This window comes from Tasmannia lanceolata, unplaced genomic scaffold (assembly GCF_043159265.1).
Source record: "Tasmannia lanceolata isolate RefF3 unplaced genomic scaffold, GAP_Taslan_0.1 ptg000018l, whole genome shotgun sequence".
Lineage (NCBI taxonomy): Eukaryota > Viridiplantae > Streptophyta > Magnoliopsida > Canellales > Winteraceae > Tasmannia > Tasmannia lanceolata.
The window spans coordinates 17,805,638-17,830,754 of NW_027518695.1; the positions used below are offsets into that span (position 1 = coordinate 17,805,638).

General features: G+C 37.2%; 2 protein-coding genes across 6 annotated transcripts; both read left to right on the forward strand.

Annotated features, from left to right (window-relative positions):
- The first annotated feature begins 982 nt into the window (after positions 1–982).
- LOC143849821 (Pentatricopeptide repeat (PPR) superfamily protein) lies at positions 983–3,963 on the forward strand. Its single transcript, XM_077359025.1, has one exon. The coding sequence runs from the start codon at positions 1,032–1,034 to the stop codon at positions 2,988–2,990; it is 1,959 nt and encodes a 652-aa protein (XP_077215140.1). The 5' UTR covers positions 983–1,031; the 3' UTR covers positions 2,991–3,963.
- A 2,394-nt stretch (positions 3,964–6,357) lies between these two features.
- LOC143849326 (PHD finger-containing protein 6-like) lies at positions 6,358–23,959 on the forward strand. Of its 5 annotated transcripts, none has more exons than XM_077358317.1 (9): positions 6,358–6,609; positions 10,920–11,157; positions 11,927–12,012; positions 12,219–12,757; positions 12,848–12,956; positions 17,940–18,155; positions 18,245–18,369; positions 22,675–23,344; positions 23,526–23,959. In XM_077358317.1, exons 2-8 carry the CDS (start codon positions 11,152–11,154, stop codon positions 23,301–23,303), a joined length of 1,710 nt encoding a protein of 569 aa, XP_077214432.1. In that variant the 5' UTR covers positions 6,358–6,609; positions 10,920–11,151; the 3' UTR covers positions 23,304–23,344; positions 23,526–23,959. The 5 variants fall into 5 exon arrangements, with proteins under 5 accessions (XP_077214432.1, XP_077214430.1, XP_077214433.1 ...); XM_077358319.1 differs by having other exon boundaries at positions 6,360–6,609; positions 10,920–11,161; XM_077358315.1 differs by lacking the exon at positions 10,920–11,157 and having other exon boundaries at positions 6,359–6,609.
- Positions 23,960–25,117: the final 1,158 nt, after the last annotated feature.

The following is a 25,117-nucleotide window of genomic DNA, read 5'->3' on the forward strand; positions in this document are numbered from 1 at the left end:
AGGGGTGGCCCGGGGAAGAAATGGGGGCAAATATATGAGTTCCCTTGAATGAGTGGGTCCCACATTTACCACAAGGTCGGAGGTTCAAGCCCTCCTAGCTATTTGGGGTTGGGTCTGATGGTCAATGGTTGAGGCTTTGTTTCTCAACCTAGAGGTCGTAGGTTCCATCCCAGCATACCTATAAAAAAAAAAAAAACTATTCTTGTTTGGTAGCCAGGATTTTATTTTTTTTTCTTCATGACAAATTAATGTTTCAAAGTGGGTGGGAGAGGGACAGGGATTGGAGAGCGCACAATTGAAATGAGGGTAAGAAATAGCTAAAAATCTAGTTTCATGATTTTTATTTCTAAGTTTTAGCTACTTAACCCGCCCCCTTCCTCTCGCCAGTTGGAGACTCTTATCATGAAAATTGAAAATAGAAAATAAAAAGTATTCATGGTAGGGAACAAAACTTGGCTTCAGAACAGTTGGGAGGAAGTTCCTGCGGACCCCTTGCTAATAGTGTAATAGCAGGGTGGATTTGATATTTCCACACCCCTTGCTATTAGAGGGTACCGGAGGAACTTCCTCCAAACTGTTCTGAAGCCAAGTTTTGTTGGTGCTAAACATGACTTATATTGTGTATAAGTGCTTGGACTTGAGGAATTGATATATTTGCCCCCTTTTCTTCCAATGTCCACCCCTCTAGTTAATTTTTGGGGGGTTGGGTACCTGGATTGAACTTCTGACCTTAGGGCCAAAGAACATAGCCTTTTCCAATGTCCGCCCCCTTTTCTTCCAATGTCCGCCCCTACTGTTTTTACACAACTAGAGGGTGGACTGGGGAAGAAATGGGGGTGGACATATCGAGACATAGCTTCTGATATTTATAGCCATTGATCTTGTGTACATGCTTCTCAGTCAAGTGGTGGCCCACAGATCAACGGTCCTGATCAGACTAAGAGAAGGTTCTAAATGCCTGACCTGTGACCTTCACCTTTTAACCAGAAATAATCAAATAATCACAGGTGAGAGAGAAACCCAAAAGAGAAATGTGGAGAAGGTCACTCTCATTCCCTTCTTTGAGACTTTTCTCCTCCAATTCTGAAATCCCCACTCTATATTCCTTCCTCCAACCCTCAATCTTTGCTCTAAAAAGGGACCCACCACCATCTTCCTCTCCAAACCCCTCCAAACCCCAACAAACCCTAACCTTAGACAAGACTGCCCTAGAATCTAACCTCCAAAACTCTCTTGATACTCACAACACTGATGAGGCATGGAAATCCTTCAAGCTCCTCACAAGCAACTCCACAATTCCAAGTAAGCGTCTCTCAAACTCTCTCATTACCCATTTATCATCTCTCAAAGATATTCACAATCTCAAAAGGGCTTTTGCTTCTATAATCTTCTTATTAGAGAAAAACCCACAAACTATAGACATTGAAACTATAGAAATATTGTTACAAGCCATGAAAAATGCAAACACTCCTGCCCCTGCTTTTGCCCTGATCAGGGCTATGTTCAAGAACAGATTTTTCCCTCATTTTAGTCTGTGGGGACATGTTCTGATTGAAATCAGTAGGAAAAATGATAGCTTTGCGGGATTTTTACGGATTTTCGAAGAGAATTGTAGGATTGCGTTGGACGAGAAATTGGATTTCATGAAACCCGATTTGGCGGCTTGCAATGCGGCTTTAAAGGGATGTTGTGATTTGGGTTCTGTTAGTGATGCTGAGGGTGTGGTTGAAACCATGTCTGTTTTGGGTGTCAGGCCGGATGCTGCGAGCTTTGGATTTCTTGCGTATTTATATGCTTCAAAGGATCTTGAAAACAAGATTGTTGAGTTGGAAAAGTTGATGGGTGAGTTTGAATTGTATCCGAAAACGATATTTTACAGTAGTTTGATTAATGGGTATATTAAATTGGGCAATTTTGAATGCATTTCGGCGGTAATTTTGCGTGCATTGCGAGAACGGAATGATAATGATTCATTTTTGGGAGAAGAAACTTACAGTGAGGTTGTGAAGAGTTTTCTTGGGAATGGGAGGATTAAGGACTTGGCTAAATTGATCATAGAAGCACAAGAAGTTGAATCTTCACAGTCGTTAATCGGGGTTGATAGCTCTGTTGGATTTGGTATGGTTAATGCCTGTGTTAATCTTGGGTTGTTAGATAAGGCACATAGTATTATTGATGAGATGGATGCTTTGGGAGGTTCTGTTGGGCTTGGCGTTTATGCTTCTATCTTGAAGGCTTACTGTAAAGAGCATCGCACAACTGAGGCCTCTCAGTTGGTTACAGAAATCAGCGCAACCGGGCTTCAATTGGATGCTAATAGCTATGATACTCTAATAGATGCGTCAATCTCAGCCCAAGATTTTCAGTCAGCCTTTTCACTGTTTAGGGACATGAGAGAGGCGAGGATACCCGATTTGAAGATGAGTTACCTGACCATAATGACGGGTTTAACGGAGAATCACAGGCCCGAGCTAATGGCTGCCTTCTTAGATGAAGTAGTTGGTGACCCGCGAATTGAAATTGGGACCCATGATTGGAATTCAATCATACATGCATTCTGTAAGCTCGGGCGATTGGAGGATGCGCGACGGACCTTTAGAAGAATGGTATTTCTACAGTTCAAGCCCAATGAGCAGACGTATTTGTCTCTTATAAATGGATATGTAACAGCCAGTAGTTATTTTAATGTTTTGATTCTATGGACGGAGGTGAGGAAGCAGATTCAAAATGATGGGAACACAGGAATTAAGTTAAATCATAGCTTGGTCGATGCATTCTTGTATGCTTTGGTTAAGGGAGGTTTCTTTGATGCGGTAATGCAAGTCGTTGAGAAAGCACAAGAGATGAAGATTTTTGTGGATAAGTGGAGGTACAAACAAGCATTCATGGAAACCCATAAGAAGCTCAAAATAGCGAAGCTGAGGAGAAGGAACTTTAGGAAGATGGAAGCACTTATTGCTTTCAAGAATTGGGCTGGTTTGAATGCTTAAACGGTCATATTGACTCAATTCGCTGTGCAATTCGCGCCTAACAAAATTCAAGAGCGAAGAATAATTTGCTATTGGGTTTCATTAAGTGATTTAGTATGGGGTTGTACGAATTTGATGACTACAAAATGATGTAGTTTTGCTCTGTGTACACTGTACAGATCACATTTCTCCTAGTGCTACCTGAGATTAACAGGAAAATGTCTTGCTCATGTGATAATTTACTAATTGGAGTAGCTGAATCATTGAATCCATTTGTGTTCCAGAGATGAAGATTTTTATGGAGGTACAAACAAACATTCATGGAGACCCAGAAGAAGCTTAAAGTATCGAAGCCGAGGACAAGGAACTCTATGAAGATAGAAGTACTTTTTTGCTTTCAAGAATTGGGCTTGTGTTAATGCTTAAACCGTCATATCGACCCAATTTACGGTTATGACCCAATTTGCTGTTTGATTCCCTTACAAGATTCAAGAGCAAAGAATAATTTACTAATGGGTTTGTTTGAATCAGTGATTTCGTATGGGGTTGTACGAATCTGATGACTACAGCATGGTGTATTTTTGTTCTGTTTACTCTGTACAGATTGCAGTTCGCCTAGTGCTTCCTGAGATTAGCAGGAAAATGTCTCATTTATGTGATAATTTCTAATTTGAATCTTTGCATCGTTCAATCCATTCTTGCTCGCTCTTGAGATGAGGATTAAGGTGGGGGTGATTGGTTTTAAGCCAACAAGAAAATGAAAATGGTGGGTTGCTCTTCAAGAACAGTTTGTTTAATTTTAGATGGTCTCTTCCTGCATGCAATTTCAAGTGCATGGAGGCCTTGGGTTTGATCTTTGTCAATCTAGTTTCCATGATTTAATGTTTGGATCTTATATTTCCTAAAAGTATGTGAAGATTCCTTAGATTTTGTATGTGCAGATCATAAAAGACAGATATTGTAAATTAAATGGAAAATAAGGTCCTTTGGTTCTTGAAGCTTTTGTTTAAAACTGTATCTCTTACACTTCAAAGTCAAAATGGATTCAAGCAGTGGTAAGCATTTTAGGAGAGGAATATGAATAGGTAGTTTTTTCCCTTTTCATTTTCTTGAAGAAATTCAAAATATTTAAATATCGTTTTGAGCAATAAGTTGGGCACTTGGTCTAGTGGTATTGATTCTTATCAAGGAGCATATTGTTTACCGGCCAAAGTTTCTAATGCAATAATACCTTGACTACATCTTACACACCTCTTTCCAACTGACCAAATGAAACTTCTTACTATCCTCATGGCATGTTTGGACGCAGGTATTCTATTTTTTTTACTCAACACAACATGAGCCTCAAATAAGAATTTGGGATAGAAGCAAGTCTAAGCCCAAATATGTGGCTACACCTTAACCATAGAAAGTGATTTCCATCGTTTGGTTAACTCAATTTCATGATTTTTTTCTCAAAATCCAAAAATTCCCTTTTTTTCTAGGGAACTTAGGACCCTACTGTACCTTGGAATTTTTCCATGGAAAATTTTTATTTCGAAAATTTCACTAGATCCAAACTATTTATCTACTAGCTTTTGTTATGGAAGGGCAATGCCCAAAAAATCGTCCTTGTTATTTATCTTGAATTCTTTCATTTGTGGCTGAGGATCGATGTGTAGTGTGGAAGAAGATGTAAGGGTGGAATAGACTAATATAGATGTGTAACTTAATAAGTTTATTTTTCCTATAAAAGTAGCTCTAAAATAAATGAAAAAAAAGAGGGTTTGTGCCATATTCATTGCCAGAATTAAAAAGGAATCTGCTCAGGGAAGAAGAAATCTACTTTTAAGCTACAGTTATTGAAGGTGGGTTAATTGAAAGTAGGATTATGCGCCCCCCTCTTAACGTGATTTTGACATAAAAAAGTGTTGAAGTCTGCCCACAGTGCACTTAAAAGATGGGCGCATAATCATATATAATGGCTTACCCTTTTGGGCCATTATCATTTCCCAAAACTAATGGCTTAGCCTTTCTTGGAGGAACCCTAGATGAGATTTTACGGATCAAGGGCCAAGGTCATCAGATCAAGGCATTTTGCCATATTTACTATTGCCTTTTGGATCAATGGATCCGATCACAGCCAGATTTACTTTTGGATTTGCTTGGAATTACCTTGGAAAATAGTGCTGAGTAGTGTTTGGTTGCGCAGCATAGACCCTAGGGAATAAATAAAGGGGTTTCATTATGTTTGGTTGCGCAGCATAGACCCTGGGAATAAATAAAGGGGTTTCGTTATTACAATTATAGAGAGAAGGATGAGAGAGAAAAATACCATTCCAAGGTTTTCCTTACCATTTTCAAGATTTTTCAAGCAAAATTTTTTTTGTTTTTTTTTAGTTATATGAAGTGAACAAGAATGCCGCCTCAACATACGTGCACTCATTACCTATGAGACATTCCAGTGGATCTCCGTGGAGTTTAATGCAATATTCGTAGCCAAACGAGGAATGGTATCCCTAACTTAAACAAAATTCTGACGGCTGCTGGTATTTCGAGCAACCAAATGCTCCCTAAAAGCAAGTATAGTTAGGGGTTTCGAATTGCATTTGGGTGCCACGTCAACATAATTTCTTGTTTGGTTGCCAATGTAGCATCACAATTCCTAGAGATTACAAGACATGCTTCATAGGTAATTAATGCATGTCTAGTGATGTGACATTCATATACCTTCCTTATACTTACCAAGCCAAATTTCTTAAAAAAAGTGAAATTTGGCCTCGAGAATGGAGAAATTATATGGTGCCCGACTAGGGCTGGCAACGGGGCTTGACGGGGCCGGATGTTGCATTCCCCGTCCCCCCTTCCCGCATCAGGGGAAATTCCATGTCCCCGCCCCGCCCCCCTGTGGGAAATCTAATCCCCGTCCTTGCCGGGGGGAAAATCCCCGTACAATTCCCACGCCGTTGAAATAAGAAATGTGAGAACTACTTACGTATAGAATAGAAGACAAACTTAAATCATAAGCATATTTTTATAGAAAATGATATTTGCACAACCTCAGTTGTCTTTTCTTCATTAATTTGATTGTGAAAGCCTTTGGGAAATGAAATGATCGTTTGATAGATCTCCCCATTGGCTACTTATACCCCATCTACGAAATAACCACTAGAAGCCAAACACAGCCTAAAATAAACAAAGGGTAATGTCCACACGACTCTGTTTCAGTAACGACACTCTTTTCTACTTTTACACTTACTACTAAGTTGTTATGGACAGTTAAATTTCAGTAGCCTGAAGAACATATAGTCCTAGAAAAGCCTTGTAATCCGAATATTTTTGGGCAAATGGGTCCCACACCAAGATTGATATTTGCACGGGTCTCAATTTATAGAGAGTTTACTTTTATCATTCCCCTCAGGTTTTTTAACTAACAACACTGTCAATCATTGAACGTAGGAGCACCTCCAAAAGCCGTTCTCTGATTTATCTTTCTGCAGTTTTTTCTCCCTTTTTAGTTTTCATCAGAAAGGAATAGAAGTTTTAATGATCTTTTTGTAGCTCTAAAAGCCCATTTCAATTTTCTATGTGGGTATTTGGTTGCTGAGATTGTGGAGGAAAATCAATGAGGAAAATGAGGAAAAAAAGTGAAACCCACTTGGTAAAAACCCTCAGTTCATGTTATCGTTTTTCCTTTTTGCGAGCCATATTCTTTCTTTACTCTTCTTAAATGGGTTTTGCTTTTGTTTGTTAATCTCTTGTTCTTTGCCCTTTATTGAAGATTTTGCTTATTTTTCTTATATTTGCCCTTTATTTTGTGTAATGCGCTTTGTTCTGTTTTGATTTTTCTGTTTATGTTATTTAATTTTCGTGAGCTCTTTAGGTTCTGGGTGAGATGGGTTTTGCCTGTTTTGCTTATATTTTCTCTATATTTTTTCTTATGATAGTGGGTTTGCTTATTTAGCTTACTAAGGTTTTGCTTACTCTTCTTATATTTACCCTTTATTTTGTGTTCTGTTTGATTTTCTACTTTTGGTATTTACTTTTCTTGAGCTCTTTAGGTTCTGGGTGAGATGGGTTTTGCTTATTTTGCTTACATTTCCCCTTTATTTTTCTTATGATTGTGAGTTTAGCTTATTTAGCTTACTTTTTTTGTTCTTCTGCGGAATGGGTTTTGTTTTGTTATACTTTTATCATTCCAGGCCTTTTGATTCTATTCTTGAACTGTTTAGGTTAGAGCATAGTTACCAGGGTGGGAAACGAATTCGGGAAACGAAGAGGGAAACGGAAAAGGGAAACGCATGAAAAAAAATATAGGGGAAACGAGAAACGAGGAACAATAGAAAATCCTATGAGAAACGTCTTAGGAAATGATGTGTTTTTACCAAAATGAATTTCGTAAGTTCCACACATGTTTCCTACAAGTTTCATATGTGTTTTCTACTAGTCTTGCATACGTTTATCAAGCGTTTACACATTATTTACATAAGTTCTCCATATGTTTCCCATGTGTTTCAGAAACATTTCTACAATTTTGTATCATATTTTGGAAACGTTTCCGAAACGTGTTTCCTTCGTTTTAGGGGAAACGAGTTTCCCACCCGCGAGAAACGTGTTTTAGGGGAAACGGGTTTCCCACCCACGCAAGGAGTTTCCGGCAACTATGGTTTAGAGTGAAATGAGTGTTGCTTACATTTTCCTTTTTTTACTTTTCTTGGTCTGGTCTTATTTCTATTCTTAGTTTCTATTTTAGCATGTTGTCCTTCTCTAGGTTCTTGGGTAACCTGGGTTTTGGTTGTTTTCTTTAAACCTCTTATCCTTCTTTATTGTATTGATTATGGTTTTGCTCTAGTTTTACCTTCACTTTGTTTGGGTAACTTGGGTTTTGGTGGTTTTCCTTAACCTCTTATCCTTCTTTATTGTATTGCTTATGGTTTTGCTTTAGTTTTACACTTTTACCTTTATTTTGTTTTTTTCTTTTTTGAAAGAGGTTTTGTTTTTTTTTGCTTTGGTCTTTGTGGGACTTTCTCTTCTTGATGCTCTAGGTTTTGAGTTGACATTGGTTTTCATATTTTTCTTAGTTTTCTTCTTTCCTTAATCTCTTATCCTTCTTTATTGTATTGCCCATGGTTTTGCTTTAGTTTTACCTTTATTTTGTTTTTTGAAAGAGTTTTTTTTTTTTTTTTGCTGGTCTTTGTGGGACTTTCTCTTCTTGATGCTCTAGGTTCTGAGTTGACATTGGTTTTCATATTTTCTTGGTTTTCTTTCTTTCTTTTTTGTATCAAATATCTTTGTTTGGATTTGGGTGTCTAGTGGCTTTTTTTCCTTTTTTTTTTTTCCAGGAAAATATGTTTTTTCTGGGATTTGCTTGTCTGGTTCCTTTATGTTAAGGAAGTTGATTATTCGGTTGGATTGTTTCCTCGTGTATAGAAATTCAATTAAGATGGTTCCAAATAAGTCGTTGGATGCTTTAATTTAAATTTAATTGGATCACTGATTGTTGTGCTGTGATATTGAAAGGTTCAATTAAATGCATTTCCTTTCATTTTATCCCCGTTTATTACATTCTTTGTTGTCAAATTTTATCGGTTGCATTACTTTGGCATTGCTTTGTCCACCATTTGTTTTTCTTAAATTTCTGCTTTTACTTTTAATAAAAGACTGATCAGATTAAAGTCACAATCAGTCGGATAGAGCAATTAACAGAAGCCGAGCCTATTTATTATTAAAAAAAAAATTTGAATGGTCCAAGCCTGTTTAATTTTCTGCCAGATCTTTATTTTAGGATTCCATTTGGTTTGCTCACTGAATCCTTTTGCTTTTCATTTAATTCTTGAAGAGGTAGATAGAGAAAATGAATGGTATATGGCAAAAGAATGCAGAGGGACCAAATTAAAACCTTGTAGATATTTACGTTTGTAAGATATAAGATATTTCATGGCCATATTGAAATGTACATTTAAAAGGTATTTATAGCTGTCAGGAAATTTAGTTCTGCAAGCTTTTATATAACTTGGGTGCTTTTCCATCTGTCACCAAAGTTTTCCCATTATGTAGTGGTATATGTATTTTTTGAACTGGGATATTTATTTGAACCCTGGATTTCTTTTGTTCTCCCATTATATAGTGATATCTATATACAGTGGTATATATAGATATCTAATAGCTAGAAATAATTTTACATTTATAGGGTATTAATTAACAGAGCCGACCCAACTAACGTTTAAATACCCTCGGGCTTATTCAGACCCACCCACCCACACACACACCGATTTTCGCGTCAAGAGTGTGTCATTCCAACCCCGATTTTCGCTTTATATATAGTATAGATATAGATGGGTAAATTCCCATTTCTGATCTTCTTTGGTTATTTACCCAGAATGTTTTTTGTGAAGATTCCTCAAATATCTTTTTCTGGAAATATTCGTTTCCTAGATCGGCATGCAGAAAGACATGGTAGTTGTGACAAGCCTTGGTGGGACTTGTTACCACCTCAATCTGAAGGCAAATTCGGATACTTGTTTATCATCTTTTTCACAAGGAAAGATCCCTTTCGAAATAAGAAAAATACACTTTCCAGTTTCCTTTTCTTGTTTTATAATAACAGGAATCCCATTAACTCCAATATCTTGATGGATTTCAAGTTAGAAGTTTTACTTTGGTCCAGAGTAGGATTTATGTTGGATCTAACAATATGTTACAATTATGTGACTTTTGTTGATATGTGCATTGTTCTTTTGAGTTTTGCTCTAGCTATTTCTCTTTCCTTAGCTGAACTAGGAGGTAAAAGTGGGATTTTTTTTTCTCAAAGACTTTGTTTCACATGTTTCCGATTCACAATTTTTAGCCATGCGTAGAAAGTTTTCCTATCGAGATAGGAGAAGTCCTCGCCACAATAGAAGTTTGTTGGCAGCTCAGGCATAATCCAGGCCTGTCCAAGGTAGTGAATCATATAGAGTTGTGAAAAGCTGAGAGTGGCCTATTCTGGTTATCAAGAAGCAATGCGACTCCAATTATGAGTAAATATGAACTCTTTTGGAAGGTCTAAGTTGGCTTAGTCTTTCGTTACCTGTTCAAAAAAAAAAAAGGTGGCTTAGTCTTGAGGTTTTGCTTATTTGGTCATATCAGTTTTTTCCCCCTCTTGGGAAGATCTTGAATATATGACCAGTTCATGCATATCATTCCATCATGCTAGTATTTAGTAGCAAATCTAGAAATATCGGCCAATACGTGTATCAGCTGAATTTAATATTATCAAAATTACATAGTTTTGGATATGAAAACAGACTCATATTACAATGACCACAATAAGTTCCAGTTTTATGGTCTTGAAATGCAACTTCATGTGCTTTTGATTCTTTGTTAAGGATAACTCTCAAATATGTTATTTAATGGATTTATTATATTATTTTGGGGATAACTCATAAATATTATATATTATTACTCTTAGACAACCTTCAGAAGAGGTATTTAATGAATTTGATCTTATGTTCAAGAGCAATATCTATAGATGGATCCCAACTCTCAACCTTTTTGTATTCCAACTCAAACCTTTCTGAACCCTCCATTACATGATTTCTTAAATGAGATAGGATCCTATTCCAATAGAAACATCCTCATTCGTCATTACTAAATTCCTAAGATGTTACTATTTCAACTAAAACACTAAAATTTCATTTTTCAGACCAACCACTTGTTAGATTATATTTTAAAATATGTGTATTCGACTTGCTTAACGCCTAACCTATTTCAGCTAGTATATCATTCCTAAAATAAATAGAAATTTTCTAATTAAAGTAGATCCATAAATGCTTGAAATTAGCTGCACAAAATTATATGTATTAACGTAATTTTTCTTGTTCTATATACTAGTTTGGTTATTTTGTTTTCTCTTACTTTGGTCGCTTTCAAAACTATTCTGACGTCCTTGAATATTGTTGTGCCGATGTTTTGTATTCCGGTATTATACAGGACCTTGGCGGGCTAATGTGCGCGACACACAGGGGGGATGCACGGGCAGCGCGCCCCGGAAGGAAAATTTAATATTCGGATTTCCTCTAGAGGGTATTTCGGTAACTTTCTTCGTAGTGGCATTGATATATAAGCCACACGTTAGGGTTACGGGTTGTGAGGTTTCTTTTGTGTTTTCTTGGCGAAGAAGAGTTTGTAACCCTCGAACCAAAATAGTGAAAACTCTTCTCCCATGGACGTAGGTACACTGTTGAATCACATCTTGTTTTTCTTGTGTGATTGTGTTTCTTTTCATCTTCTCTTGATGTTTGCTGCAAATCATGTTGGATCCTTATTCGAGAATGTATTTCTCGGTTTTTCTACAAATATAAATAGTGAGTCAATCTAGTGGATTGTTCCTTTCACTCAATAGTGAGAAGGAAATCATGCCAGTGGATGTTTTTTTTCATGCCAGTGGGCGGTTCTCTTTTGAAGAAGGCCCTAAATTAGGCTCAATATGCAGCCGGAAATGCTAAAGTAATTACGATTCATGAATCTTAGTTATCAATTCTCTGACATACATTTTCATCCATCTAACTCTATTTAATTTGTAAGCCAACGTGACAAATAGTGGTCGAAGTAACGAGTCTTCATGTCTTTCAGCTCAACCTAGGAATTCCCTTTTGTTTGATCAAAATGGTCTTGAATTTTGGCCTACCATCGGGGTCAGTTAATTTGAATAATGGATGGTGTGCTTTGGCCACAGACTGTACTCTGGTCCTATTCTATATATAATTGAAAGCATCTTGTTAGAATATATATTCCTCCAATTGAATTTTATGAAGCCTGTGTCTACTTCTTGAGTTATATACTATTATGCTATCTTCTTATGGTTACTCTGAGCTCCTGGTTTTACCCCTTTGTCTTTTGTGCCTTTTACTTGCTTTAGGTGTCATCTAATGACTACTATTCTGTTACGATAATTGGAGGTCTTTTATGCATTCACATGTATTGATTTCTTTGCGCAGGATAAAGTGTGTGAAATATGTGGGCATACTGGATATTCTGAACTTCTCACTACTTGTTCTCAGTGCCATAAAGCTTCTGAACATATGTATGGCTCTTCTTATGTTTCTTGAAATGTAACCTTTTATGTTATAGTACACTATGTATAGGCTTGTCATCCATATGTAATACTTGATTTTTCTATGTTTTGGAAATTGAAGTAACTGTAACAAGATTTCTTAGTCAGTCAAAGAGTATGTTTTGTTTCTGATATTTTTTATCCTTTCTAAAAACTTACTTCTTTTCTCTTTGTAGATATTGCATGCGAAATCATAATAGTAAAATTCCAGAAATATGGTTTTGTGAAGCATGTCAATCCAGAGGCAAAGCAATTCCACCTGGGTCCACTGTACACAACTGTCATCCTATGGGTACAGTGTCATCTTTTTCTGGGAAAGGTGATCAGAAAAACAATTTTAGATCTGTCGTCACATCCCGGAAGAGCTACTGTAAAAAGCAAACCAAAGTCAAGTACATTCCTGCTGAAGAAGCCGTGTGCCTTGCATCAGGCACCACATCAGAGTCATCACCTAAGAACTCTAGGCCTGTTATAGGTGTACAGCCAAATACAAGGCTTCTACTATCATTTGTTAGAACGTCCAAACAGGTGGATGATATGATACCACCATCAAATGTGCAATGTAAGCCTTCGACATCAGGAAACTTACCAAGCACAATGCCAGATGAAGATACGAAAAAACCAGTTTGTCAATTACTGAAAGCATCTTTGGTACCAAGGGAGTCCCTACCAAGAGAAGGTGGTGCAGGCAAGGGGAAATGCTCTGATCTCTCTTGTAAATTTTGACCTGTTAATGATGCATCAGTTGCTTAATTGTGTTGTAACTTTGTAAATCATCTAATTTGGTGAAAAATAATTTTTTTAGTTGTTCAACTTGGGAACTCTGACATTCAAGAAAGTGCTCTTCCACTGATGCCACCTAAATTTTCTGAAGATAAGCTTCCAAATCACCCTGCTTCAGATGCCCTTTGGAGGTAAGCCCTCTCCCTTGCCTTTTGATGACATCTGATAATGCATTTCTGATATGTTTCTGATTTGTATGCTGATGCTTCGTAAAAAAGGGTAGATCTGTAGGATATAGAACACACGTTCAGTCTTATTAATGCCCTGAGATTTATGTAACTAGTTGGTTGTGAGAATTGGCCTGCCGAGTAAACAACTTAGTACTTTCTCAATAGTGTTCTTGTCATATTTAAGATATTTAAGCTTCACCTTATATTGGCGGCATCAGGAAGAGTGCAAATTTGCTACTAATGTTTTCACTGAAAATCTATAGGAGCAAAACAATGCATGACTGATATAACTCTTGGCTGGGTTCATTCTGAAGATAAGTGCCCTAGCTAATTCAACTTGAGGCTTGGTCAAGAACTTGAGCAAGTCTATTTTATTTTCTAAGTTTTTTGCTGTAAATAGGATAAAATGTTAGAAAATAAAATAGAAATGCTCTTTGTTCATTCTTCAGCATTATAAAGGACAGAGTGAAACAATAATGTACAAATAAACACCATATTAATAGAGTATGATTACCTAACCAGCCACCCTTAGGATTGAATCGTAATAGTCAACCTTGGTTCCATCATGAAACATGTATTTGGAATCGACCATTGATCTGGTAGGCCCCCATGAGGCAACTCGCATCCCAAACCAACATACCATCTATAAGATTGAATCCTGCAATAATCAATGGTTTTGCTTCTTTTGGTGGAACCCCCCAAACATGCCTTATTGATTTCGGGGCAAGGATCATCTGAACATTGGACTATAACTGTTGTTATGTACTTAGGTGTATGGTTTGAAATTTCGGATTTTCGGTCAACACCAACACCGAAATGACCGAAATCCGAAATTTCCGAAACGTATAAATTTCGACTTCGGTAATTTCGGCGAAGTTTTAAACAAAATATTAATTTTTTATTCCTTTACAAAATTTCAGCCGAAATTTCGGTCTCGGCTGGGTCCGAAATTTATGCCGAAGCCAAAATTTCAAACCATGCTTAGGTGTATATAGAGAGTAGTGATGCATGTTAACATTATATAGGTTTTTATTTGTTTCAACGTATAAAGGACAGAGTGAGACTATAATGTACAAATAAACACCATATTAATAGAGTATGATTACCTAACCAGTCACCATTAGGATTGAATCGTAGTAGTCAACCTCGGTTCCATCATGAAACATGTATTTGGAATCGACCATTGATTTGGTAGTCCCCCATGAGGCAACTCGCATGCTCTTACTCCCATCCCGAACCAACATACCATCTATAAGATTGAATCCTGCAATAATCAATGGTTTTGCTTCTCTTGGTGGAACCCCCCAAACATGCCTTATTGATTTAGGGGCAAGGATCATCTGAACATTGGACTATTGTCAGCTGTTGTTAGGTACTTAGGTGTATATTGAGAGTAGTGATGCATGTTAGCATTATATAGGTTTTTATTTGTTTCAACGTCATTAAGGGTATTATTGTTCTTGCAATATGTTTTTTATGTTAACATAAGGATATAATGTTTTTATTTGTTTCACCCTCATTAAGGGTATGATTGTTATTGTAAAATATGTTTTTTATGCTAACATAAGGCAAACAATATAAGCTTTTTATTTGTTTAATCCTCATTAAGGGTACTACCGTTATTGCAATATGTTTTTTATGTTAATATAATGCAAACAATGTTTTTCGTCTGGGTTTTAAATGTCGGTTTCGGCCACAACCGAAACCGAAAATTTTTGGTTTTGGTCGACGTCATGTAAAATTTTGGAAAACAATTTCGGTAAATTTATGTCCGGCGCAGCTGCTGGCATCCTTCGTTTGAACATTCATTGAGTATCCAAGTTATGGTGATGATTTTTGCACCAAAAGTAACTTTCATTGGCTGTGGTGATTTGTGATCTTGAAATGTGGTGTGATCACAAATTCATGTTTATACGATCAAAGTCATGATTCTTCGTTCGTAAAATCTTAACTTAAAGAACGTATGCATTTTTACTGTTCCCTTTTTCCCTAGTAGTGAGGCTGCTCTTGCTATTTATAGTTTTTCCTGCTGTGGAAGATTGGTATCCATCTATTGTTAGCTTCTTGCTGTGCCTCCTATCATGGATATAACCCCTGTTAATAGCTATAAAGTATTGGAAACATAAATATCCGCACTAGTATCTGTACCATTATGCTTGCTTAATTGAATACTTGTAATTGGCTCATGCTATGACCCCCTTTACTTACAAGGTCGCATAAAGATGGGGCTCCTTAACTATACCTTGTCCTAAGGCGGGCTCTCTTGATGCCGAAAAATGGGATGCCAACAATTCTATCATCCTTAGTTGGATATTTAATTCAATGGATCTGCGGCATCTGCCTATTGCTCTGGTATATATGTTCTATGATTCTTCCTCAAAACTATTGAACAAGTTGGTTGCAACTTTTGATCTTGCTGAACGTGATAACCACGTTTATCAACTCGCCCAACTTATTGGAGAGCATGTGGGAGGAGCTCAATCATTATGAGACTCTTATCAGACTTTTGGGAAGAAGAAGCTCCTAAGGTTGCTAAACATGAGGAGGAACATCAGATTACAAGTTCCTTTGTGAACTTTGTATTGAGTTCGAATAAACAAGGACTCTTGTACTTGCTATGCAACATCTTATTCCTCTCAGCATTATCTATGGCATTCTTTTTGTTGAGGAGCGACAATCTTTGATGTCTAGCTCTCTACTTGTTCATCATGAGAGTGCTGCCTTTTCATATGATACATGCCTGGCTCTAATTGGTTGTGGGAGAAGGACTGATTGAGGTCATGATAGTAGTAGTGGTCTTGCTGGTTATGGACGTAGAAGGTTTTCTTTTACCTATTGTAAAACTATTACATTCATAGATGATTACTTCAGTGCCACTTGGATCTATCTTATGAAGTATAAGGACAAGCTTTTCTCTATGTAGTTTATGTCATGATGCTTACTCGGTATGGAGGCCTTATAAATGCACTCCGATCTGACAACGGAGACAAGTATACCCTTAGAAGCAGGAATCTTCTCTCGGGGTGCCGCTCCCACCTCGGAACCCCGATTCGGCGCTCTTTAGCAAGGAGCTTCCAGAGAGCGTGACCCAGAGAGATGGGAACCGCTCTAATGACGCTCCCAGCATGCTTCTATTACTCTATAAGTCCCACCGCCACCAACTTCCTTACATCAAACTCCTCAAACTCTTCGAAGTACTTCATTGGAACAAGCACAAAGGCTTGTGTATCTTCAGAAGGCACGAGGAATGAGTGCACACGGATGAAGATGGTTAGAAACTAGCTTTAAGATGTACTTCAAATTTGAAAGATACATATGAAAATGGTTAGAAACTATTATTTTTTGATGTACTTGAATTTTGAAAGATATATAAAGAAAATATTACATACACGCTCCCATGGCGCTCCCAAACTTAGACTCTTTTAGACCCCACGCTTCCCCGTCCACGCTCCCGCGGCTGCCCCCGCACCCCTTCGTGCTTCTAAGAGTATGTATACCTCTCGCTTATTTTTTTCACTTTTTATAATACCATGGGATAGTTCATCAATTTTTTTAACATGTACACCCTACAGCTGAATGAGGTTGTTGAGCAGAAGAACATATACCTTATTGGAGCTACACGGTGTTTGTTGTATGGTATGCATTTCGTAAGTGTTGTTGGTCATTGGCGATAATTACTATGTGCTATCTGAGTAACCGCACTTTCTCATATTTAGCATGGTCATACTCCTTTTAAGATTCTGAGATCTAAGAATCCTTTCTTTCTGATAGAGTCCTTTGTTTTTAGTTGTCTTTATTTTGTTCAGGACCTTTGTTTAAGTCGACCCTTTGTTTAAGTCGACCCAAACTGGATGATACCACTATTAGGATTGCATTCATCGGCTATGATAGCTATTCCAAGGGCTATAGTTATTATGATCCTCAGTCTCACCGTTTTCTTACATATTTATTGGATGTAGATAGATTATTGCTATTAAGCATGGCTATAGCAACAATATAGAGAGGTGAAAGGCATGCCTCATTACTTGAGGTTTCACTCATACATATGGTCTCGAGTCTCGACTACTTAGGCACTTGGCCACTTTATTCTAAGGTCGTAGGGCCTACTCTTCTTCATAAAACTATGTCAAGCTAGGCATGTTTGATCGACATGCTCTTGCTTGCGGGAAATTGTTGTTAGGTGTATAGAGTAGTGATGTACCTTAGTGTTCTATATTTGTTTCACCTTCATTAAGTTGTTATTGCGATTGTAATATGATTCCTATGTTAATATCAGGCAAAGGAGGCTTTTTGTTTTCTTAATCATTTCACCCACTTGTAGTGATGTATCTTAGTGTTCTATGAATCTATATGTTTTTTATTTGTTTCACCTTCATTAAGTGTATAATTTCCATTGTAATATGTTTTCTTTGGTAATATGAGGCATAGGAGGTTTTTTGACTTCTTAAGCATTTCACACATATTTCTCTATTCTTCTTCTCTTCTTGGTCTTAATTTGTTTCCATCATCATCACTAATCTATTCAAGCAATCAACATCAACCCCCCATACTCACGGTTGCCTATTAGATCAACAAACTGGATCATGTATGCCTGAAACATATGGGGCTAGGCCTAAATGTTAGGGAAAAATCTAGAAGGGATTGTAAGGATAACATTTTGCATAAATATAAAATTAAATTTTCAGATACATAATGAATTGCATTATTACGTGTAGAATGCACATGGGAATACTGGTTCAGTGGATTGGCTACAATAAAGAACACTAGAGTATACAAAAAAATATATTAATTATTGATGTTTTAGCACATAGCCAAGTCCGCCCAATTCTTGGTCCTATGATTTTCAGTGGAATGGATAGTTTATGAAATAAGTGCCTATCTCTCAACTCAACTCAACAAAGCCTTTGTCCTGAATGTTGAATTTTCTGTGGCTTTGTTCCTTAGGGGAAGCTTTGAATTTCACGGTGACTTCTATGATGGAATTCAAGCTCATCCACCTAGCAGAGTGTCGCATAAAGCTTATGATATTTCAAAACAAATGCCTGAAAAATTGCAGTTTAAGCTGCAACCTCGTAGAGATATATGGCCACAAATCTTCAGCAAGTATTCTCCTGCTTCGGATGACATTGCACTCTATTTTTTTCCCAGTGAATATGACAGGTTTGATTTTAGCACTTAATTGGAGCCCATTTTGAAATTTATTTAATATTTAAAACATGTAGTCAATTCTGAATCTTTTTTCTGTTTAGTTCCAAAAGGAAGTATTGTTGTCTCTTGGAGTTGATGGAGATGCAGGATGCAGCTCTGCAATGTTGCTTGGGTGGGGTAGAACTCCTGATATTTACATCTAAACAACTGCCCGTGGATTCCCAAAGTGAGTTTTTCATTGCCCATTGTTTGCTGTTCTTTTAATCTATTTTTTTTAGGAATTTGATGCAATTTCAATGGTCCCACAGGCCTCTCAAAACTTATAAACAAATCCCTCAAGATTAATGCTAACAGAAGAAATATTTGTTCTTATGTTGGCTATTTTGTTGATGTCACCATGACATCAAAGTCCCACTAAATTTGCTATTGTCCTAGTGAATTTATTTCAATTTTAGAGATATTCATATTGGAATATATATGACAATTTGTACTCGCAAGCTTTGAAGTACTTTGAAGGAATACAGAGTGGACAATCAACCTATCTTCCAAACAACATTTGGGTAATGCTAAAAGTTGTTTCATCTTTCTCAACTATAAGCCACTTGAGCCCACTCCTGCTATTAGCTTGCCCTCGTTGTGCACCACTTTAAGCCACATCTCGTGAGCCACCTACATCATGAGTCATCCGAGCACATGTCCATCAAGTACTGTGAAAATCCATCCAAATACGAGGCATGTCCATGCCACACAGAGTTCAATGAAGTCTCATGACCTAGCTGTCCAAGGCATAGGCCCATGCTATGAACTAATCTGCAATATTGAGTGTCCCACACAGTAGCTAAAGCCAACTGGATGCGAGGCCTGGTCTAGCCATGATCCACTCCGCCAAGTTCTTTGATTCGAACACTGAAAGTAGCTGTCCAAGCCATAGACTCATTCCATGAACTAATCTGTAGGATCGAATGTCCCACACATTAGTGCTAAAGCCAACTAGAGCCAAGGCCAAGTGTAGCCATATGCTCTGCTTCGCCAAGTCCTCTGATTCAGCACGGAAGGTACACTACCGCACCATGAGCCAATGCACATGACTATAGCACATGTCAGCTTGTCCTGCTCGAATAGCTAAAGCTCACTAAGGTACAAAGCACGATTGTGCCACGTCCCAACCAGTCCCCTCTCGTTATCATCCAAGGAGAAGGAATGCCCCATGGACTGCTCCACATGACCGCTGCCTTGCAATGTTAACCAAATTCACCCATGAACGTTCATGACTAGTTGTCCTTTGTTGCCACAACTTAGCCTTCCGGTGGAAGAAACTCAACATCAAGTTTGATACTCGAACGGATCCAATATATTGAAAGCGTTAGGCATTTTAATTTTCAATTCCATTTGGCAAATCAATCTTATTTGCATTGTTGTTGATCTTCGTCAATATTTTGCAAGGATCAATCTTCTTGACCTTTAACTCACTGCAAGTGCCAATTAGAAACCTTTTTTTTCGTAGATAGACCATCACCTCGTCTCCTTCCTTGAAACTTTTGTGTCACCGATGGGTGTTTGATGTTGGACGGATAAGGGAAGATCACTAGATATGTAGCTTTGATAGCAATTGATGTAGGACAGAAGGTTGATCAATGGTGAAGGTCCTTTGAAAGGTTCTTGCATTCTTGAGAAGTTTCTTGAATTTTGAAAGTTGAAGATTTAAAAAATAATGTAAAGAAAGGATAAAGATCAATAAAAATTGATTATATGAGGGAAAAGATTGATAAAGATTGGTTCTTGAGCGGTTGGGTGGTTTATAGGTTGTGTAAGGGAAGAGATCATGTGTTGGTTTAGGTTGTAAAGGATATAGAAATCGGAAAAAGGGATGTAGAAAGGAGAACATTAAGGTGAAATAAAATGTTGAAAAAGGGCAAATAGAAGGTGGAAAGAGTGCAGGCAAAGGGTTTAAAGCTAGATCGGAGTCCATGGATTAAGGTGATGGTGGTCGATGGTAGCTTAAGAAATAAAGAAAAATAAAAAAATGGAGGAAAGAAAAAGAAAAGAATGAAAGAGAAATAGAGATAGAAAATGACATGATATCACATCAGGGGGTCTCGTAGGTATCACACCATAGGATCTAAGGCATCACATGCTGAAGCAAGAAGGAATCACACCACCTCAAGCAAAAAAAAAAAAAAAAAACTGATTTTATTCATCTTCCATCATGAGGAAAAATGTTATAGGCCATACATATATAGACAAAGAGTTTCTCACGAAATTCAAGATTGAGGTAGAATTAGGACGCGCAAAAGACACACAAATCAAGTTGCTCAGTTTCTTTTCTACCTAAGACTCCTATGAGCTTAAGACTCTTTCTTTTCTACCTAAGACTCCTATGAGCTTAAGACTCTTTACAGGGCCTTTCCTTCTTAAAATAGACTTACTAAACCTATTAGGGCTCACAAACTAACTAAGACTCCCAAATAAACAAATAAACAAACTCACTTCAAGTCCCACAAATACAAGGATTCCCTCATGTTGCAATTCGGGTCATAGTAATCACTTAAGTGGCATGATGTTACCTTATGTCATGTAGGCCCTTGTGATGACTTAAAACTTAAGTGAATTAACAAGATAATCACTTAAGGTTTTTATAATACACTTGTGGCACGTATAACTTAAAGAAAGCAAGGGATATTGGTGGGGAAAAGATTGTGGTACCCCTCCTATAGCTTAAGGGAGTTAAATATCTGAATCATACATAAAAATTTGAATATGGGCCTCAGGATGGTCCCCATCAGTGTTGGCCTCTGCTTTCTGTTGTTTGTTTCTAAGTGTCTATACACTTGATCATAGATTTCACGAATGTCATCAACCATAGCTTTCGAATTCTTCATTAACTTCTTCTAGATTTGGTAGGGGTACCAAATCAAGAACATGTGCTCGATTTAAACAAGAAATAATCTCGAAAAGGTTGTATATGAATGAACAATTCCTTAATTATTGGCAAATTCAGCTTGTAATAAAGCCAAATCCCCTTGTTTTGTCTTATCACCAACGAAGCGTCTAAAAATTTCAATGTGATGTTGGATGTCCCGCATAGGTGGCAATCCATTGGGCAACTCATCTAGCAAAACGTTTCCATATTCTTTTATCAGAGGTTCTAGAGCCAAAGGAATCACTTTTGGAACTAAATCCTTTTGTTTCCCTTACATTACTTACACCGAAAATAGATGGATGGCCCATGTGTGTGGACAGCTGTACAATAAACAATATTTCAATCGTTGCTTTCCAATTTCATGCCTTGAAGGCATGCCTGATATGCTAATGGGGACCCAAATATTTTCCAAGTTTGGTTTAAGGAGTGGATATCATCAACTTCAGATGAGACCAGGATATGAGTGGATAACGGCTTTCAAGAGTCGTGAAGGATTTTATCAGTGTTCATTGATTTCATTCGGTTTATCGAATGCACCAAGAACTTTATGAGGGTAATGACTCAAATTTTAAAGCCTCTAATGATAAGTGTGTTGTTGTTTACTTTGACAACATATTGATCCATAACCCAGTTGAGAAGACTCAAACACAACATGTGTGCAAATTGTTGTGACATTTTGTGACATCAGAAGCTTTATGTCAACCTACAGAAGTGCTGCTTTCTAACAAATAGCATATAATATCTTCTGCCGGTGTTAAAATAGATTTGGGTTAATGTTGAAGTCATTCTTTTTTGGCAGCCTCCTACCATTCACAATGTGCTAAGTTTCCATGAATTGCCTGTTTTATTGTCAATTAATTGGAAACTTTAGTACATTGGCTGCACGTAGAACTGATTGCCTAAAGAAAAGCATATTTCAACGAATACAGAGAGCTCAACACAGTTTTGACAATGTGAAAGAGAAAATACCCATTGCTTATGTATTATCATTGCTTGATCTTGAAAAAAGTAAATCTTTTAAATTAATTGGGATGCCTCACATGTGGGCATAGTAGTCCTATGTCAAGAGGTCTGGCTCATTTCTTTCTTTAGTGATAAATTAAACGGGGCACGACAGTGGCATCCACCCATGATGTTGAGTTTTATGCCATCATTTAGGCTCTATGCCATAGGCAACACTATTTGGTGCAAAGAGAGTATATCCATTATTCGGATCATGGAGCGCTTTAAGTACATCAATGGATTTTCTCCATTCCCCCTTTTAGCTTCTTAATCTCATAATTAACAGCTTTGATAATTGCACTAAGTTGAAACATAAGTCTAACAGGACTGTTATTACTACTAGCTCTAGGCTTCATCTTCTCTCACTTGTTATTTCAGAACTGGCTTAAGAACTAGTTTGTTAATAATAATATTGTATACTGTGAGAATTTTGGTGGGACTGAGGTTCTGTTTCGCTAAAAATCCATAATTCTCTGTTACTGTTCATCCTCTTCCACCCATGCAAACATTATAGGGTAACTTACCGTTATCATTTATTTATTATACTAACTGTTGAGGGGTTTTTTTAACTGTGTTTTTTATGCTTGTGAATGGTATTAATTGTAACAGAATTAAATACGAAGATGTATCTGTGGGGAGTATTCCGTCGTGTGAACAATGCTAAACTTGTTTACGATGCACACGGAGTGATATCTCATCCTAATCCTGGTTATGACATGGGGAATTTGCAGAAGAATTATCACGTTTCACTTAAGAATGGCACTCCTAGCCCATTGAGAATAAAGTCGGAGGATTATAGCAATGAGGTGTCTATGCAAATTGATTTGATTGGTGGCATTGATGTTGGAAGAACTGATGAAGTCGTTCCAAGACCCATTGCTTGGTCAAATGGGATTGGGTCCAATGCTTGTAAATCTCCATCAACCCTAAATGAACGCACTGTTCCAGTTGCCCTTATGCCAGTTAAAGATGAATACATATCTGCTTTGGATGCTGTGGGTCTTGATAAAAATACTGACTTCCGTGTTCCAAATAAATTATTGATTGATCGTTCTGTGAAAGTCAAATCTGAAGGGGACTCTTTGCAGAGTTTCGGCTATACCGACCCTGCATCTGATCACACCATTGCCGAAGTTCCTCCTGGGTTTTCTAAACCAGCGACAAGTAAGGCTTCCTGCGACAGAGCCGTTCGGAACTTTGATGAAAAGGACTTTTATTTGCCCACTCAGAGACTGTAAAATCTTCAGAATCACCAAAACTACCATTGAAAAATCATAAGGTACTGGGCTTACACCTGAATCAGTTCCTCGTTCAGTAATAATTGTTTGATTTTAGATTCCTGCTTAAAAGCAACCTTACTTTTGTGCCTATGACTGGTCTCGTTAACATTTTCTTACAAATGATCTGTTTGTACAAGCTATTATATTTGCAAATAACAGTATTTCAAATGTCATTAACAGGTTTCAGATGACCCGGCACATATCCCTTCCACCAGGAGATTTTACAACTAGTAATTCTATGCAATTGACAGTGATTGATCACAGAGTTGAGGTGAAGTTTGTGAAATTGGAGGCTTATTTGAGATAGGAGACTCCTGGAGTATGTTGTCTTTTAGGTTTAGAAGACACAAATAATTACCTCAAAATGATTTTAAATATCTTGTTGGCTTCATTTATTGAGAAACTTGCATTGCAAGTTTGAAATCCTAATCTAAACACCATGCAGAAAAGGGGGAGAACTTGAACCAAAAGGTAATAAAATTTTGCAATTTCCCTCAACTCTAATGTGAATATCCCCTGTGATGTTAGAAATAGAAGTGATGGTTATAAACTGGGAAAAAACAATGAGGGTGCAATGTATTCATTCAACTGTAATGTTAAATATTCATGATGAACTTAGAAAGCATGCAAGGCAAGTACGAATAAAGGTGTTCATCAACTACTATGATGATAGCGATTTGATTCAGGTGAGACAGCTGCTTCTAGAATACAGCATAATTTCTGTTTTCTTCATACTGAACAATATATGTTATGATATGTGGACACAGATTCATATGGACACGGATTCATGTGTCAAGTGTCGACACGGATATGAGGCGTCTGACCCGGCAACCCTAAAAAATCTAGAAACAAGGGCAAGCCCAGACGCTTACTTACATATAAATTAAAGAGTACTAATCACAATTTGCAACAAAATAAATATGATATTCATTTAACAAACTACTAAATCTTAAGATTAATCAACTAAAAGTCTCAAAGAAACATGAAATAATCAAACAAAAGTGCATTCATCGATATACTCTACTTATCTTCAGTCTCTAATACGCATTGAGAAATAGAGACTAATAGGATATAATGTGTCTAATATTGGAAAAAGTGTTTGTTACTTTGTTTAGTGTTTTAGGTTTAGGGGAGGGGTACTAACAACAAATATTAGTTAAAGAAGAGTTAATAATAAAATAAGTGTTAATGATAAAAGAGGAGGTAAACACTTTTTTTTAATGGCAAAGAATAATATTAATAGAGAAAAGAAAAATGTGGAAAGCCCAGGCGATCAGGAAGATCAAAACAAAACTATCAAAAAGAGAAACCAAAACATCACTGCAGTAAACCTCATCAAGGAGGTAGGAAATCAAAGACTTCAAACTCCATTTTAGAAGCACCCTCCTTAACGAATCTGTCAGCCTCACTATTTGCCGATCATCTTGCATGCTCAAAAGATATGACAGTTCCCTCTACTAAATACAATATCTCATCAATCCATCTTGCAAGTCTCCAAGGGTGGCTTGTGATTCCTTTCAACCACTTTATCACATTCAGAGAATCTCCCTCCACATATATTCGATAAAAAATAGTATTTCATTTGAGCCGGAACAATAACGTCCCGACACCCACATTAAATCTAACAGTTCTAACAGTACGTTTTCAAGTGTTGAAAGGAGTGTCAATATCTGCAGGCACATGGGATAGTGTCGAGTGTCGACACACTTCTCTGCTGAAAATTTAAAGTGTCGGCTAAATCATAGAGTATATGTGATGTTCATTGTTGTTTT

What these genes read in the sequence shown, in the direction of transcription:
- LOC143849821 (XM_077359025.1), top strand. Translation starts at nt 1,032, where the DNA reads ATGTGGAGAAGGTCACTCTCATTCCCTTCTTTGAGACTTTTCTCCTCC.
- LOC143849326 (XM_077358315.1), top strand. Translation starts at nt 6,574, where the DNA reads ATGAGGAAAATGAGGAAAAAAAGTGAAACCCACTTG. An exon ending in AAAAAAGTGAAACCCACTTG is followed by an intron (nt 6,610 to 11,926) that starts GTAAAAACCCTC and finishes TTCTTTGCGCAG; the next exon opens with GATAAAGTGTGTGAAATATG. An exon ending in GAAATGCTCTGATCTCTCTT is followed by an intron (nt 12,758 to 12,847) that starts GTAAATTTTGAC and finishes TAATTTTTTTAG; the next exon opens with TTGTTCAACTTGGGAACTCT.